This window comes from Cupressus sempervirens, chromosome 8 (genome assembly GCF_028749045.1).
Source record: "Cupressus sempervirens isolate cs-2001-9-10 chromosome 8, ASM2874904v1, whole genome shotgun sequence".
Taxonomy (NCBI): Eukaryota; Viridiplantae; Streptophyta; class Pinopsida; order Cupressales; family Cupressaceae; genus Cupressus; species Cupressus sempervirens.
Genome location: NC_143125.1, coordinates 577,024,649 through 577,043,946, shown reverse-complemented (window position 1 = coordinate 577,043,946; position 19,298 = coordinate 577,024,649). Strand labels below are relative to the sequence as shown.

Below are 19,298 nucleotides of genomic sequence, written 5' to 3'. Positions count from 1 at the left end.
CCCTAGTAGCATTTATTAAAGTAGAGTGGATCATTCTCAATGTAGAAAAGTTTTTCTAGGAGAAGGTCTTACCAGCTCCATATTTATCCCTAGGTAGAGGAGGAGAAACACCACCATTCTGAGGAGTTCAATGGGGCTTAGAGAAAAATTAGTTATTCTCCAGCCATGTCAAATTTTTTTCCCTTAAGCCTGCTTAAGTTTGCATCTTTGCATCTTCTGCATTATTGCATGATATTTTATCTATGTGTATTGTGTTTAATTCTTCTCACCTTATTGCAATACTTATCTATATTTAATTTGTTTTGACAAAAAATATTCATATAAAAAAAAAATTTTCTTCTCAAATATTGAAGAGGATTAACAATTCCTTTTCAAATCTCTTGTTAGATTAAGTATGTATTTATGATAAATAAGAAGTCAAAGAGGGATGACCCATTAAAATAAAGAGTCGCAACCCAATTACAACAAAGAATTAACAACATATTAAAAGTAAAAACCACTAAAAATCTACTAATAATCACTGAAGGAATATGCACAACCAACTTTACCACTTATAAGAAATAATTCATGAGCCATATAGGAAAGAATATCCTAAAACCTCTACCTCAATTAAGTAGCTACATAGAAAGGAAGCTTAAAAAAACACCTATGCAAATTGTTGAGCTAGAGTTTTTGACACAGTTAAGTAAAATTGGGATAGTCTAATTTTTCTTAATCATATTGCTTACACTTACCCTGTATTCATGTAGTGATGTGTATTACATGAAATTTGTGGTAGAAGAAACCTGTCATTGGTTGGAGTGGCTCAAATGCCATTCGATATATTGATCCCTACAACCATCACCAATTTGATACAAACTTATGGAGCATATCCCGTGAAATCACTGTCTTTCCTCAGGTCACTTGGAAAATGAAATCACGAAATCTTGAAAATGGCAATGTAGAAACTGTACTTACTTTTATTATGGATATTTCATTTCAAAACAATTTGTGTAAGATATATGTGATTGCCATGATCCAAATTAGTAGGAAAGAGCATAAATGTAAACCATAGAAAGATGATAAGTGTATGATTTTTAAATTCTATCTCTCGAATAGTGTTATGATCCAATACAAAATAAGTTACAGTTTGGATTCAATTGCAAATCTATTGAAAGTTTTTTTAGGTCCATTATATTATAACTACTTTGATAATATTTGTGACTATATTGACGTGACATTGCGTTTTGCAGATTGTAGAGTATGGCATCTTAACAAGCCAAAATTGACCACTGTCACAAAACACGTTCTAAGAACTCGATGTTGTAACTAGTATCAGGAAGATGATACAGGTTTCCCCATGCTGTTTGATTCTGTTGGATGTTTTTTCGTATCTGTTGGGGCTGATTACTTTCAAAAATTCTCATTCATACTTTGGGAAGTAGACAGTGTTGTATCACCTGTATCAAGTCTAGGAAAAGATTACTTTGCTAATTCTTAACATCGGTAATTGAAATCTTTGTGAAAAATGGATGCACTTAGTAGAGAGAAGAAAATCAGCGGTGGGGAAAAGAACATAACAGAAACATGCATATAAATCTTTCTTCAAGAAATGTTGTTCATCAAATAATCATGTTAAATAACGTCTCCGCATAGGCAAAAGTAGAAGTCATGATCTACCAAGACTTGAAGTTATGATCTTACTACATAGAATGTTCACTGTAGTTCTCATCTTAGATTTTTTTAAAATTGAAATGCAATATTGGGATTAATATTTAAAAAGTCACATTTTTAAATATGTGGATGAAGTATATAGATTGATCTAGTGCTGGTTGTTAGTTTTAAATGCAATTTTTTAAATTGATGTTGTAGAAAGAGTACAATGAATGTCAAGGTGATAATGACTGCAATTAATAACACACATATTGGTGACCTTGTTGGCAATCTCTATATTTACTAAAGCATACTTGCACATATTGCAATCATTTGTAACCATAGAAAATGATGAAAAAAAAAAATAGTTTCAAAAATTCAGAAATAGATTTGAGAAGTCCGTATTTTAGTACTGGCAACGTTTCAGATATACACATATGCTATGGAATTCAACAACATTATTTATGTATTATATATAAGTAGTTTACCATCTATCTTTAAATATTTTAAAATTATAATGATCACATCAGTCCTATACATGCAAGTGGAAACCACAATAAATATTGATCAAACCTTCAAAGATTTCATCTCGAAAGCATAACATTACTAAAAAAACATCACAAAATAAATCATTTCCCAAGTCACTAGTAAACATACCTCACTCTCAAAACTAAGTTTAGCCCATGCATTTACAACAATTGTAATCATTTATTTAATTTGATTTATCTCTCATACTCGAAAAAACACTTAACTCGTAAAATTTCAACCTTAGAACATTCGACACAGACTAGATTGTCTTCGAGTACATCTCTTACACAGAGAAAAGTTTAATTCAGCTATTTATCTGCTTTTATTCAGAAAAACATTCTAAGTCATATGGATTATTTTTCAGGGACACTGTGCTAACGCACGATTCTTTATATAGCCGCAAACCTTTCCAGGGCGGTAGCTTTCGCTTTATCATCTAAATCACTCAGAGCTTCGTCCCTGTAATGCGCGTATATGAAAGGCCTGTAACGCCTTGGATTCTCCTCGTCCACAAGCTCCTCAGGCGCCCAGATTTCCATGTCATTTGGAAAAGAAGTGAAAAAGGCAATTGAAATACGGTATCTACAACTTTGAGAAACAACACGATGATCGGCACTCCGATATCTACCGTTACACCACGCCTGGCATGAAGACCCATCATCCATTTCCAATTTTAATCAGACGCCACCTATAAAAACACTGATTAATGCGGAAGAGAAATTTTCGTACCTTAAAGGAGTCCCCCAAATTGATGACAAATGCACGAGGGAGAGGTTTGACGTTGAACCACTCGCCCTCCTTAGATCGAATCTGAAGCCCTCCAACATCATCCTGGTAAAGAACCGTGAGCAAGTTCAAATCTGTATGGGAGAGTACTTTCTGCACCTCACTCGACATATTCTCTGGTGTATACCCGTTTATACGCAATGCTCTTGTGCATTTTTCAAATTGATAGCGGTAGAAAGCCTCGGAATCGAATCCCAGGCTAGCAAGAACTATTTTTGTGACTCTTTGTGCAAGATTTGAGACACAAACAGCGTACTTTGACATCGTCTCGCTGCGAAACGGTAAGAGAAGAATTGAATTAATTAGAAGAGAGGAAGCAACTAAGTTTAGAGGCAGGGAAATAAAAGAGGAATAACATACCACAAGTTAGGGTTCCCTTCTGGGTAAATCTTTGAACACATTTGTTCAAACGAAGCAGAGATCGTCGGGTCTTGAATAGCAAACGTCTCGAAGTTTTGTCTTCGGAAGTAAGTATCGAGAGCCTTACCTTTGACAGCCTTTTCTTTCGCCTCGGCTGGCATAGATAACAAATTTCGGCTAACATTCTCTGCCATTTCGACAAGATCTGATGGAATTCCATGGTTGACAACCTGGAAAAATCCCCACTCTTTGCAAGCCTCTCCGACTTTTGAGAGCTCGGGATGGTATTCAAGGTTGTTTAGTTCATCAGCATCGAAGTCTTGAGGAAATTTGGAAATGTCGACCACAGGGAGATTAGCTTCAGATGGAGTGGTTTCTACGGGTAGAGGCATTTTGTATATTGCTGCTATAACACCGGAGAAGAATGGATAGTGTTTTATCGCTTGTATTTGACTTCCTTACATTAAATAGCGTTTTTAAGAGGTTAGGTCTTTTGGCCTCTCTTCAACGTTTCGTCAAAGCCAATAACCCGCTGCGAAATTGGAATCCTGCAGTCATCCGAAAGAAACAAATTCTACATAGAGACGACAATTACATCCAAGAGCAGTCCGTCTTGAAAGTTAAAAAACTATAAAGAAGCATCTTAAACATTGTCAAGTTGTACTCATAAGAGTTAAAACCTCATTGATATCTTCATCTGCATAGCAGGGTCTCTTGGTGCTTTCATTTGGCTCTATTGTTGCAATAGAATTCTGAAAAGCAACGATGCATTGGGATCTATAAACTTTTGGCTCACTTTAGTATATTTTATTCGCCTCTTTGACAATTGAGCGATCTTCATCTATCATGTGTATTGTTTTGTGTATAGCTAGGCCTCACACTTATGAGTACTGGCAATATTAAGATTGTAGAAGTACATTTAAACGCAAATTATAATATGTCTATAAAACATTACAAATCAATTTCTTATTATGTGTGAATGCCCTCTCAAGACTGATGGATAAAGCTCACTAAATGAATTGATTTCCTTCATTCTTTATGGTAGAATGAAAACGTTCTAAGACCTTAGGACCATTAAACAATTTATATCAAAAGGATCATACATAATGTTCATGTTCTTAGTCTAAAAATTATACTCTACTATATAATTAGGTAGCTAGTATTCATATTTCTTGATATTAAATTACCATTATCTTAATCTATTCAAGTATTTTTGAATCATATACATATTAATAATATTTATATTGTTGTGACAGATATATGGTAAAAAAATCTCAAATTGTATTAATGTTAATTCTTCCTAGTCTTGTTTATGGCATTAGTTTGGAGGATACTTATAGGACTAATGAGCTAAGTCCATGGTAAAGGGACCACAAGAAGTTACAAAATTTTTGAATCTTACAATAACATCAAAGTTTCCTGATATCTCTAGTGTTGTAGTAGTCATCATATAGAGGGCATGATGATGTGATCTATGATTATAGTGTTCTTGATGCTATTCATATGTTGAAATCCATATTATGTACAATGAGGCCCTTTCTTTCAACTAGTTAAGGATTTTTTGGTCACTAAATTGTTGTCCATTCCATCTTATTATTCTAAGACAATATGGTTAAAATAATTGTATCACGTTTCACTTTTTGTTCATCTTATGTATTCAATGAAGAGCATTATTGTAGGGAACATGAGATATGCACATAATTATGGTATCATTAGATCTTACAATCAGGTTAATGATTATATGGTTAGCACCATCCAAAGTTTTTTATTAGAAGTTGTTAGATTTCCTATGTTGTACTATCTATTATTATATGATTATGTTCTACATATTTCTATTTATTTCTTATACTGTAATTGTACAGTAAGAATTACACCAACCAAATATTTCTGTTGGTGTGGAGCTTTAGTAGTGGTCATATGTAATAAATGTGTTACAAAATTAGCATTTTTAAATGACATATTTCCACATTGTTATTATTTATTCTACGCAATCCTCAAACATAATAAATTTCACCTCATGAATAAAAAAAAAGACTTTTATTCCAAAATAATCTTCCTCTATATTAAGTGATATCCCATTTGTGAAAATTATCAATATCACATTGATGTCACCTCAAAATAAAAGTGCTACAAATGTTGATTTATCATTCAAACTTCTACATGCACATACTGTGCAGACCCTTTTACTATTTACATCACTATGAATAAAAACAAATGCAATTATAGGAGTTATGGTTGATCCTTCCTACAAATTTGATGTGATCATGGATGAGGTCTTCTCCATGCTTGGGCTATTTTGAAAAAGTTGCAATGAATGTACAATGCTACCATATCTAAACATCATGAACTATATGTTTTCCCTATAGCATCCATGACATTGATGGCCCTTTTAGGACCTGATGTGGTATCTAAAAAATTCATTTTCATCCTCAATATGAGCCTCTTATGCATGAGTATGCACATCTCATGCATAGTTTCTACATGGGAGGAACTTAGAGGAACATAACTTCTTGAGTTTTTGCAATGTGGGTGTTCTACATACAGTCTAGGATGTTTGATAGCATACCTTGGAATATTGTGAAGACTTGTTTCTAACCATTTCTCACATGTTTTGATAAGATCCATTGTCTCTTGAGATTGTCTATTTTTTAAAGTATTTAATACATATATGACTAATGAGCTATCATATAAGTTTTTTCAAACTGAAAAGACCTCTAGTCCCCTCCCCCACCTCTCACTTCACCTCTTCTCTGTAGTGTGATTTACCTTTAGTTCCCTCTTATTGAAGGGATAACTAAAGGAATTTTTCCTTGGAAAAGCCTCATTTTTTACTTAAGTCCATGTAGTTTCGAGATGTACTTCTTATTCACATTATTGTACCTACAAAGGAAAATAGGAAAACACTTGTGGAATCAAAGTCTAAGGAAATCCTTTTAAGATTCCCATCCTTGCAAAAAACCTTAACCTAACAATTTATGGAGAGGGAAAATAGTTATTTAATGTTCAATCATCTTGAAAGCCTATAAGGATACCACCTATTTCTTTCATTTCTCCATTAAGAAAAATTAGGAATGCCATTTGTGGATGAGTCTAATTTATTAACATTGTGGTAGAGCTAACTACTCCATTTGTGTAGTCTAACTCTATGATGGTTATGGCATTGATAACCTATCCTATGGAGTATTCCTCCTAGTTCATAGCTACACTAGAGCCAATTGGTGCACAAGTATAAGTATTATCAATAGGAAAGGGCTTTATAATGTCAAGCTACTTCTAAGACCAAGAGTTAAAAAATATCCCCTATTTCTATTTTTCTAAGATCTATTTATGAACCTTCTACCACTTTTATTGCATTTTCATTCCATCTGATTTCATAATTTATTTTTCTTTTGATTCTCTTGGTCTTCTCATGGCACAATTCAGCTAAGAAGTCTAGATCAATGGATTATCACTTGATTGAACATCCCATCATTTTCTCAATGTATGTGCATCCTACATATATAAGGTGTGATGTGAAATCATTTTTACTAAGCTTGTCACATTCATATATCCTCACAATAGTTGTCATTAGGCCATTAGGCTAGTTATAGTGGAGAAAAATATTCTTCTCTATTATTCAAGTCTAACTTTGAGCATAATACTATGTTTAAATTTAAGCTACATCTTCTCTAACTTGATTGCTATATTTCTTTGTGGAAGCTCCTATTTCCCTTGAGCTTTTCACCACCAAATTTTAGAGGTCAGCGATGTGGCTCATGTTGCCTTGACCCAATTTCACTCATTTGTATCCTTTGATGCATGTTTGTTTGACATTCTTGAGGATATTAGTATATTTTAAGCTACATGCAAGTATGGAATTGAAACTTTTTTTTAATATTATTCATTAAATTTTTTATTGAATTGATTACATGGAAGGAATAATATCATAATCATTTCTAGAAATTCTCACTTTATGATTTATGAGTTTGATATTAATAATTTACCAATACAAATTTCACACACACACACACACACACACACACACACACACACACACACACACACACACACACACACACACACACACACACATCATAAATAATATTGATTATAAGAAATTTTTAAGATTTTACTAATAATAAATATAAATAACAGCTAATAAACATTGTCCAATCAATTGTTCAAAATCACTATAACAAAAAATATTTTCTAATTAAATATAAATATATAAATATATTATACATAGAGAGAGGGGGTACACATACACCTATAACTGATGAAAAATAAAAATTATAATATAAAAAAGTTTCAATGCAATAATAAAATCTAAGTAAAAATAAAAATAAAAGTAAAATTTGAAATATGATTTAAAATATTGTAATGTATTTATTTAAAAGTATGTTAAAATTGCATCGGATAATCTCCTTCTCTATATAGCAATAAGATATCTTAACTGGAGGAAGTTTTGTATTGATTACATTGTTCAATAATCTATAATCAAGAACCACTAGATCAATGATTGTCACTAGAGAACAAACAGAAACCACCATATTTCATTTTATGAGATGACATCGAGGGAAATACATGTCATACTATTTTATTCAGAATTTCTTATGATTGGATCTTAGGCCGAACAAACACATTGCCTCTTTGTAAATAACTAGTCTTTCATCTAGAATGAATTAAAATGTTTTCATAGATATTGACTGCATTGGTCTAGTAATTAGTAGAATTTTTAAAGTACCATTCATGGATTATTTATCTGGATGCTTCGTCTAGATGCCTATATGTTACAATGCACTTATGCTTATAACAATTATAAAATAAACATAATGGATCAATCAACTTGTCATAACATCTCGTTAACAGTTCCAGTCTAGTTTTCAAAACATATTTTTATTAACATTTTTTGACGAATAGTCCTTTTCTATTAATAAAATATACTATGAATACAATTCACAAAAAAGGGGCTGGGGGATACAAGATCACCCCATGAAATAGTTCACACAGCCAAAGCTGGACTTAACAACACGGCCTTAGCTGGAAACAACAACTATTCATAGAAAAAAAGAAGAAGAATAAACCACCTTAGGCTGCCAAGGCAGTGCCAGCCGAAGGAGTAGGATCATCTCTATTAGGAAATCCTTACGTATCAGTGGGATTGTGGGGTGGATTGGGAATAGTCCAGCCATCATCAACAGCAGCAAGATCAGGGGTAGCCTTCGCTTCCTTAACCTCTGGCTGTGGAGGAGAAACTGCCAAAGCCATTTGAGAAAATTTCCTAGAATGCACTCGTCGAGGCCCAGGAGGCAAAGCCAAGGACCAGCTAGAACCACTACGAGGTGGGGAAGTAGAGTGGTGCCTCCATCCACCATCACCACCACTGGGAGAGTGATGGCAAGAAGCTTGGGAGTGCGACGTGTGTGAGTGGCGATGAGAACGATGACCATGAGGTGTAGAGGCATTAGCTGAGGCATCTGGAGGAAGTCTGGCAATGGTACAAGGAGCATTTCCCCAATGATTTAACAATTCCTATAAGTGAGCAACTTCTAGGGAAACTTTATTAGCTTGCACCTGGATCTGCATAATCACATTATTACAAATGCATGCTTTAGTGTACATAGCAATGTTAACATCCAAAAAGCTATGAGTGAACAAAACAACATTCCTATCTTTCGATAGAGAAAACAAAATTTCCATCTTGAAGGTATGCCAAATCTAAGTAAATTTTTGAGGATTTTTGGGGGAAATCACCCAACAGGATCATGTGCCATGAAAATGGTTCGAACCTAAAAGGCTTGAAAAAATCATGAATCTAGTGCCAATAATTTTGAGCATGCTTACAAAACCAGAAAATATGCAAAAAGGACTCAGGTTGACCATAGAAGGGGCATCTGGGATTAGAAACCCCAATGTTCTTAAGCCAAGGCCCCAGGGGAAGACCTTGGAAGGCAAGGCACCAAGCAAAGTAGGCAATCTTGGGTTCTGTAATAGCACTCCAAATGGCATCAAAACATTTTCTCCATTGAGAGAGCAAATATTGCAAATGCCACCGTTGGTTAAGCATGTCAACCATCGAAAGATGAGGTGAGAGCCATCAGTACCCCATAATGGGCTTATAATTGGCAAATGGAGTGGTAGGATACCACTTCCAATCATGCCACCAAGGCCGACTAGACTGAATCCCCACCTTATGAACAAGGTGCACAGGGATGGAAGATAGTAGAAGGTCAAAAGTCTGTTGATCCATACTAACAAGGCGGTACCAAACTTGCATATCTTCCCATGACCTGAAACTCATGGTGATTCTTGAAAAGAGATCCTTAGGAGTGCGGATGCCATGTTTGAAAAAATGCAGAGCACTGGCACCTTGAATCTTGGCGAGAGGAGTACCTTGCATAGCAAATAGGGGAGACCACCAAATGTTTTATTGATTCAAGGAAAGCCCATTGTAAAACTCATCTCCAACCCAACAAAGCCATGAATTAAGAGCTTCCCAGGCTTTCTAGATACTCTTAATAATAAATGAGCCTTGAATGGCCACTGGTTCACGCATGATGAGAAGGGTTTGAAAACCAATCCCCTTCCACGTAGGCCTATTAATAGGGAAGCCAAAAGAAATGTAGTGCCTTACTATAATCTTCTAGGCTTCTTCCCCAGATATAGCTCAGATAATCCATTTGGCATAGAGAGAAATGCCTTGTTTCTAAGTGGAAAGTAGGCCAAGACCACCAGACTCCCTTAGGAGACAACAAAAATACCAAGAAACTCTGTGAAAACCATGATGGTTAGAACCAGAAGCCCAAAGAAAATCTTTGAGCAAACATTCTAGCTTGAGATGGGAAGCTTTGGATGGCACCCAACAGGAAGAATAGTAGACATGGGTGGTGGCTATAATCTTAGAACAAATCTAAAATTTGCTAGCAAGAGAAAGCGGCTTGGTGATCCAATAGTTGAGCCTTTTGCTAATCTTAGCAAGCACAACATTCCAAAGCTCCACAGGAGAGGCTTGGAAGGCAAAAGGAATGCCAAGAAAGCAGAATATTTCCCTGTGAGTAACCCATTTCCACTAGAACTAGCTGAGCCAAGGTGGAGCTGACAAAAAAGACTAGCAGTAACAGAGCATTTTATGCCATTGGATGGAAGAGCACAAGGCTTGACAAAAGGTGTCTAGACAATTTAAAGCGTTTTTGATATTTTCTTCATCCTCAAGAAGTGTAAGAAAGGAATCATCAAAAAAATGGCCATTGATTAACTGGGAGGAAGAATCAGACAAGGAAATGCCATGAACCAATCTAGAAGACACACAATGAGCTAACAAATAGCCAAAACCTTCAGTGGCAAGGACATAAAGTGCTGGAGCTAGAGGGCAACCTTGCCTGATTGAATGAAAAAAGTCCAAAAGCCTTAGATTGTGAATGATTGATGGTAATGCAAGCGTTAGCATCACCAAAGAGCATTCCACAGACTAAAGAAAATTGGGGCCAAAATCCAGAGCTTGAAGCATAGCCAAGATGAAGGGCCATTCAATGCAATCATAGGCTTTAACAAAATCAATCTTTAAAAAGATATCCTGCTGCTTGGACTTGCAAGCCCATTCCATACCCTCCTAGACAACAATGATGTTGTCCAGAATATATCTGGACTTGATGAAGCCAGTTTTCTCAGGCTACACAATTGAAGGCAACATGTGCCAAATTTTGAGAGAAAGCGCTTTGGCAATGATCTTATAAGACACATTCAAAAGGGTAATGGGCCTCCAATTGCATATGTCCTCAGGATCACCAAATTTAGGTATGAATTTGATATTCCCTTTATTTATTATTGCTCCTAAGCTTTTAGTATGGTATGCTTCAAGATAGACTTTGTGCAGGTCAAGACCTATTTGTTCCCAGAGGTGTTTGTAGAATTCATAGGGAAAGCCATCACATCCAGGAGACTTTTCATCCACCATGGAGTCAACTGCCTCTTTAAGGTCTCTAGGGGAAAGAAGTTGCTCACAGAAAGCATGTTTCTCAACTACAAGGCGGTTTGGAGTAATAGAGATACACTTTCTAAGAGCCTCCTCCTGAACAACCAAATTTCCCTATGAAGCAAAAAAGTTCTCATAATGATGAACAAAGGCTTGCAAGATGTTAGGGAGACTGGACAGAACAACTATTCCCTGTTTGATCTTTTTAATCCCAACATTGGTATGTCGGGCCTGGAGAGCCTGAAAGAACTCCTTCGAGGCTTTATTGCCAACCTTTAACTAGTGGAGACGAGCCTTGATTTGAGCTCCATGGGCAGCATAGTTGTTAGCAATTTTCTTGTCATGGTGAAGCTTGGCAAGATTAATTTGCAAATCCGCATCAAAGGGGTTGAAGGTGAGAGCCTCAGAGGTTTTTTGAGGGCAAGGGTGTTTGCTTCATACGAGCGTTTCTTGAAAATTTCTAGCTGGCACCCATAGATGCACACAAATTATGCAGTTCTAGTAATGGCATCATTCCACCATTGAATCCATCCCTGTTGGGATGGCAGACATGGCTCCAAATTCCAGACATGTTGGATGTGCAAGATGGTGGAAGCATGCAACAACACAGACGTGTTGAGGAAGAACTAAGACTTGACCACCTTGGGGATAGTTGTTTGCCAAGAAATGAAAAATAGATGGGATAGTGGCCAGATAATGTCACATTTGTGAAGGGAATGATAGGCAGATCTCGATCTTCAAAAAAAGAGAAAAAAGATTGTGCAAAGATCATAGCACGATCAAGGTACTTAAAAATGCGGTAAGAGCTAGCTCGAAAGTTGGACCAAGTGTGCTAGACCCCACTACCCTAGTGGCAGTTTGTATTGGGATAAAAAAGGCCTAGTTTATTTTGCATGTAGTACCAGGCTTCTCTTTCCCCAACTATCCACCGAAGGGGTAGAAAGCCATCTTTGTCAGATGCAACTTCAACCATATTGAAGTCCCCACACATGACCCAAGTAGCGGGAGGTAAGTTGTCAGCTAGCCAAACCCACATCTGGGGCCTTTCCACAACATCATTGGAGGCATAAACATTAATGACTCCAAAAGAATGATTGTGAATGGAAAGCAAAAGCCCGATAATTCAATGCGTGGGGTTATAACCATGCACAATAATAGCAGAATGAAGGCGAGGTGATAGGAAAGTAACTACACCACCTCAGCCAGGTTCATGCTGAGAGGAAAATAGAATGCCATCTTTCCAAATGATGCGACATGCAACAGAAAGCATGAAACTAGAAATCTTAACTTCTTATAGGTAGAGAAAATCTAAATTACCAAGTCTATGACGAGTGTCCCAGACATAGAATTTTTTGGAGAGGTCGGAAAGACCTCAAACATTCTAGGAGAGGAAGCTCATGAGAACTCTTCCATATCATTCTTGTCCTCAAGAGAGGAGTAGCTATTCTGCAAGAAGGTAGAAACCTGGTGGAAGTTAGATGAGAAATTATCTGACCTAACAACATGCCGTTTCACCTCTGGTTTCTCTGCACGTCCAGGAGGACTGCGAGAATGCCTTGTTGTTGATGGAACGATGGAAGAAATTGTAATAGGAGCACGAACCCTAGCCAAGGTAGAAACCCTGGTGGCCGCCTTAATCTCCTGCATACTAGCAGGGTTTGGAACCTACGAAACCCCCTGAATAGACGCTGTGGGAGCTGCTTGTGGCCCCATGCTAGCCAGTGCAGATGCTCCTGTGGGAATAGGAGGAACTACGATGATTACTGCATAAGACGGCTTGGGGGACAAGGGATTCAAGGGACCCTTGCCCTTGTGCCCAATAATAACCCATTCTTCCTTCTTTCCTTCGACCTGTTTGGCAGGTGCTTCTTTAGGCATGGGCTTAACCCTAGGCGTAGCCAGAGGGCAATCCTTGATCTTGCGTTCCATGGACTAGCACCTATAACAGGTGTTGGGTAAATTCAAGTAAAGCACCTTCTGGGAGAAGGTTTGATCTCCAATTTGGATTTCCACAGAATCCTTTAGATCCTTGGAAAGATGAACTTCAACGCAAATGGGTTGCTGTGGGCGAGCATTACAAAATTTCTTAGGCTTCTTGGTAAAAACTTTGCCAAGGTTTTTGGCAATGGACTCAATGAAAGACGAACATGGCAAGGGAAGACCTAGAAACTTGACCCATACAGGAACCCTAAGCTTTTTATCATCCGAGACTATAAAGTCTTGGGACCATTTTTGGAAAACAACTAGAGAGGAACACACATACCAAGGTCCGTTATTAAAGATCGCATCTGCTTGTGACGGGTTAGCAAAGTGAAATAAAAAAACCTTTGGTAAGGTTTTGCACAACATCATGGTAGACTCCATGAGGAGTCTAGCTTTTGTTAACCCAGTCTCGAAGCATAGCTTTAGGAGGAGTCCTACCAACAAAATAACCTATCAAGGTATGGTGTTCTAACCAGTCACAAGCAAATCAAATTCTTGTAAAGGAAGGATAATATCAGGATTACCTCATGAAAGACCTTCGGGACAAACTTGTGCGGGCATTTTTTTGGAGGTGGTGCCATGGCATTTTGAAGTAGCAACGAGAGAACTAGAAACAACTGGTTCATCGTTGGCCAGAGCCATTATAACCTAACCTAAATGCTCCCATAGTAATTGCAGTTTGACAAGTGGTGCCTACAGGAGGAAAGCTTAGATGAAGAGTCGTACACAAAAAAACTAGAAGTTTGCATGAAGCAAGAAACCCTAAACATTTTAGAAATTTGTAGCTTGTAATTTTCCCCTTGTGGTCGAGAGGCCATAAATTTTGTAGTCAGTGTAAGTGGCTTTTGTCAATGGTTTGATACTTCTATTGCAATGTTGTTGATACTTTGATGGTGACTATGGATGATCCAACTTAGAAATTTTAGTAGAAATATCAAGCTATTCATTTTGGTTGCATAATAAATACAACAATACTACTTTCTTCTATATTGATCGATAAGATTATGTTTGAATTTTTCTATTAAGCATATTTGTGCACTAACGTCTATTTTAGGTGGGCCTAATTGTAGGTTAGTAGGTAGAGGCTTGAAGAGAAAGAAGGTGTGTGGGCTATAATCATATTATACAGTTCGTAGTTTTTAATTTTTCTCTTTTTTTCTTTTCATTATAGTCTGAAATGATGATTTTTAATTAAAGGGTTATAGTTCAATGTGTTGATTAAAATTGGTGAGGATGATGATAAGGGGTGATAATACTATTCATCTATTGGTGACTATTTCTATCTACATGTGATTGCATGATTTATGTTTCAATCTATGCTAAGTTTGTTTCTTTCCATAATTTATGGATAGGTAGTTGTTTAACTTCAGCTTTAATGATGGATGATTACCCACATGCGTAACTCTCTATTGAGAAAAAAAGATCAACCTAGTATCATTTTATATAGTTATTCACCATGATTGCTTAAATGAAATGGTAGTTAAGATTGTATAAATCATGCACATGAATGCAAATTAAAATTGATCAATGTGAAAGAGATTTTTTTGTTTTAGCAGCTTTGTTTACTCTATTTTTTTAATTTGTCATTTGGCTTCATTCTTTTAGTAGATTCTTAATTTATATTTTGTAGCTTTAGGTTGCAAAATCTCACATGGTATCAGAGAATAGGGAGTTGGAAGAAGAAGTATTATTTTCATTGCAGGTATTGCAAATTAGAGCTTGTATAGAATGAAATGTTTTCATTAGATTGGAGGTTGTTAATGTGTTTCTTTTGTAATCATGAACTGAGATAAAGTTTCATTTTGGGGGAGATCAATGATGTCTAGTATTTATTTTCATCCTTCTTTTGTTAACCTAACCTCAGAGAATTATCTATCTCAGAAAAAGGGGATAGAGAATCACTCCCTTGAGCAAGATCTATTACCATATTTCCTCAGACACATTTATGAGCCCAATGATTATGAACATAAAATTGCATGGTTTAATAGTAATGATATTGACTATGGACTAATATGTCTTACTATTTCTGATGATATTTTATATCATATTGTAATGTGTACCCTTCCGGTTATAACTTCATGAAACACTTTGCAAGCAAGCTCTGATACCACTGTAATGGGCATGCTCTGATACCACTGTAATGGGCACCCTAGAAATGCCCAATAACTGAACCAACTAATGTCTTTGCATAGATTAGAATCCACATAACATGAGCAAGAAGGAATTTATGTAAATTGAAGATTGAATTGCTGCTGAAATATTATTAATTCTCAAATGATAAAATCAAGTACATAAAAATGTATTCCAAAGGCCAAACCCCAAGGGAATGATGTCTAGAATGTTACAAGAGAGAATGAATGTCCTCTAATGCCAAGAAAGATATGTGACTCACACATGCAAGCTCTTATCAAATGCAATTCATCATCATCCCATGCTAAACAATGAGGCTCCCACCTCTATTTATACTTTCTCAACCCCCTTCTAGAAGGAAACCAAATATTAATTAATTGCAAGTACTAGAAGCTTCCCCCTTCCAATAATTAATGCACTCTCTAGAAACTCCTCCCTTGCAATACAATAATTAATTGTGCTTCTAAAAAATTAAATTACTACAGGCTTCCCCCTTTCAATAATTAATACACACTCTAGAAGCTTCTCCCTTGTAATACAATAATTAATTAAATTAATTAAATATAAAGTCACCTTTTAATTTTTAATTTATTTAATAACTTTATAAGAAATTAATTTAATGCTAAAATGGGGACATTACAAATATAGAGCACATTGAGTGCCCTTTCATTTCTTGGACCATCATCTGACAATTGTATAGAGATATTGATTCTTCATCTGGAAGTGATGATTCCTTGGATAACTAGGCTTTTGTAGGTGATACTAAGATTTCAGTTGCCCCATCTTGTGTGAACACATCCTTTGTGGATGATCATTTTATTGATGACCTTGGTGCTTTTGTTATTTCTTTAGATATTAGAGTTGCTTCATCAGAAGCTTCCAATATTTTCTTGAAACAGGATCATTTGTGTCTTTTAGATTCAGTTAATTGGGATAGATTTCTATTAGAGATATCATTTATGTTTGTAGAATCCCTCATTTCAGATTTGGATGACAATATTGATTTTATTCATCTTCTCTTTGATGAAGGTGACTCTTCTTTAGTTGTTGTGAGGGAGCCTCCTGGCACTCTTCTTCCTTCTCTACATAGCCATTCTTCACAGATTGATATGAGTTTGGATACATTTGCACAATATTATGAGGAGATCTATTTGCCTTTTGAGGTGAAAAATGTGTCTTTTGATTATGTTCTACAAAATATTCTAAAAGATTATAGCCATTTCAAGATCTATATAGAGAACATGGAGTAGTTGTCAGAGGCATCATACATTTTGAGATTTCTTCCTACATATTCCTTTTAGGATTGGGGAGACTTCATTTACATATCTTTAGTTATGTCTCTTCCTAAAGGGAAGAATGTTGTTCAAAGATCATGGACCACCTTTTGCATGCAGTGTTGAGCATCTACCATTCACTACACACCATGGAGGGATCTATCTTCTCTTCCATTTGACTTTCTTAGAGATCTTCTTGGGGCCAAAGAAATTGTAGTATGGTAGTTTTAATGCTTTATTAGTATATAGTTTGAGGGGGGATTTTAATTTCCATTGGGTTTTCCCTCTTTCTTCTTTGTTTTTCTTAGATTTTTCTTTTCTCCTTAGATAAAATTAAGGGGGGGTGTTGGTTACTAATTCTAGGTACATGCGATTACATATTTATGTTTCCAACTCTACACTAGTCTGTTTCTTTCCATAATTTATAGATAGGTAGTTGTTTAACTTCATGTTTAACAATGGATGATTACCCACATCCATAACTCTCTATTGAGAACAACAAATCAACTTAGTCTCATTTCATAGTTATTCACCCTGATTTCTTAAATGAAATGGTAGTTAAGATTATATAAATCATGCATATGAATGCAGATTAAAATCAATCAATGTAAAAGAGATTTTTTATTTTGGCAGCTCTGTTTACTCTATTTTTTTAATCTACAATTTGGCTTCATTCTTTTAGAAGATTCTTAATTTATATTTTGTAGCTTTAGGTTGTAAAATCTTACATCACCAAAGTTTAAATATCTAAGGTATGTTTAAGTCAGGTTTGACATCTGGATGAATTTGACGAATGAGATCTCATTCCACTTGACTCTTTAGCCAAAGAAACCTTCTAGTTTAAATGTATGCTTGCTTATTATGTTCTATTCCACCATAGAAATAATGTAATGTTGATCTATATGTATTTTGGGAGGTTTCCATAAAAAATATGCCAGTTTTGCATATAGAGTTGCAAGCATAATGGGTTAAGATAGGTGTTCACATGCCATCTCCAATCATAGAGATGGCCATTCCATTCATTGATACGTCCAAGATAGGCGTCACAGGCCATCTCCCTAGAAGAGATTTAAAAGTAGGAAAGCTTGAACAAGGATGGGTTAAACTGTTGAGATTCTTCTATTCTGGTATTAAAGGAAAAATAATTATGTCTTCCTCGTTGTCGTTTCTCCTTGGAGCCACTGCACCTGAATTTGATCTTCCCTTAATCGATTTCTCTAAATTTCCACAACCGATGAATGGTGACGAACTGAGGCACCTTCAAGATCATCCGATGCTGGCCAAAGTTAGAGAGCAATGCATAGAGTGGGGTTTTTTCCATCTTGTCAACCATGGAATTTCAGAAGAGCTTCTAGATAATGTCCAAAATGTTTACAGAGGCTTATTTTCCATGCCAAGCAAAGTTAAAGAAAGAGCGAGAATGTCTCGTCCATTGGATAGTTACCATCAAAATCCTAAGTATGAGACATTCAATCTTGATGAAGCCTTGAAATCAAAGTCTTTGAAGCAATTGTGCTCAGAGATATGGCCAGAAGGGAATTTAAGCTTCCAGTATGTTATTCATTTACCTCATTTACTTTGTCTCGAATTATTGCATTAGCATATATACCTTATCTTACTATTTGAATATTTTTTCTCTTTGGTTTGCTTTACAGAGAGACGATGGAATTGAACTCTTGGTGTGTCACAAATCTTGCCCACAATATCACAAAGATAATTCTTATAAGCCTTGGGTTGGATGCCAACTCCTTCTACCACGCTCACTTTGAACATTGCACATCAAGGTTGAGGATAAATGGATATTCATCGCACCTGAAATCTATCAGGGAGGAGACCATGGTGTCTCATACAGATTTAGGTATGCTCCCAATACTATACCAAGATGATTCAGGAAGCCTTCAGATTCGATCTAAAGAGGGCAAGTGGCTCAATGTGAAACCCCTCTCTCAATCATTTAATTGTCAATCTAGCGGACTCTCTCAAGGTATGCAATTTTCTCTCTGTATCCCATGATCATTAGAGATGCTATTTGTTCATGTAATAGAATAATAGTAAGGATGTATGGTGAATATGATTGCAGGCGTGGAGTAATGACGGATGTCGCAACATAGAGCATCGCATAGTTTGTGAATGGTGGGTAGATCGAATGTCGATTGTGTTCTTTACTTCGTTTCCAATGGAGATGGAAATCTTGGCACCTGTGGAACTTGTTGACATCAATAATCTAAGGCGTTACAAGCCTTTTATATTCTCACAATTAGAGAGGAAATTAGAAGTAACAAAGAAGACGGAGAGAGAGCTACGACTCTCCAATGATTTGTCGGTGTATAAAGAATAGTGTATTCGAGCTGTGCTGTGTTATTTTACCTTGGATTTTGATAAATAGTAAATATGATCTTAAATTGTTCAGTAACATTTTAGTTTCAGGTGCTACAAAACCAAGCCATGTTGTTTGGAAAAAACTAAAATGGCAAATCTATGCATGTGTGGTTAAGTTATAAATTATGAAATTGTGATCGTTTGGAAAGGTAATTTTTAATTTTTTAAATAGAAAATATATTTTAGGATTAAATGTGTTCATATTTTCCTTGTCTAACATAACATTACATTGATTTTAGAGTTTTTGTGATTATATAGAATTTATAGATCTGAAT

The 19,298-nt window shown here is 35.8% G+C and overlaps 1 protein-coding gene and 1 pseudogene across 1 annotated transcript; one reads left to right on the top strand and one right to left on the bottom strand.

Moving 5' to 3' along the window:
• Window positions 1-2,549: 2,549 nt before the first annotated feature.
• Window positions 2,550-12,904, bottom strand: LOC149543736 (C4-beta,C20-epoxidase-like). Its single transcript, XM_089795832.1, has 5 exons — window positions 12,753-12,904; window positions 8,435-8,773; window positions 3,307-3,759; window positions 2,890-3,217; window positions 2,550-2,801 (listed from the first exon to the last, which is right to left on the bottom strand). The coding sequence occupies exons 1-5, from the start codon at window positions 12,902-12,904 to the stop codon at window positions 2,550-2,552; spliced, it is 1,524 nt and encodes a 507-aa protein (XP_089651958.1).
• A 4,746-nt stretch (window positions 12,905-17,650) lies between these two features.
• LOC149543735 (C4-beta,C20-epoxidase pseudogene) lies at window positions 17,651-18,982 on the top strand (annotated as a pseudogene).
• The last annotated feature ends 316 nt before the right edge of the window (window positions 18,983-19,298 follow it).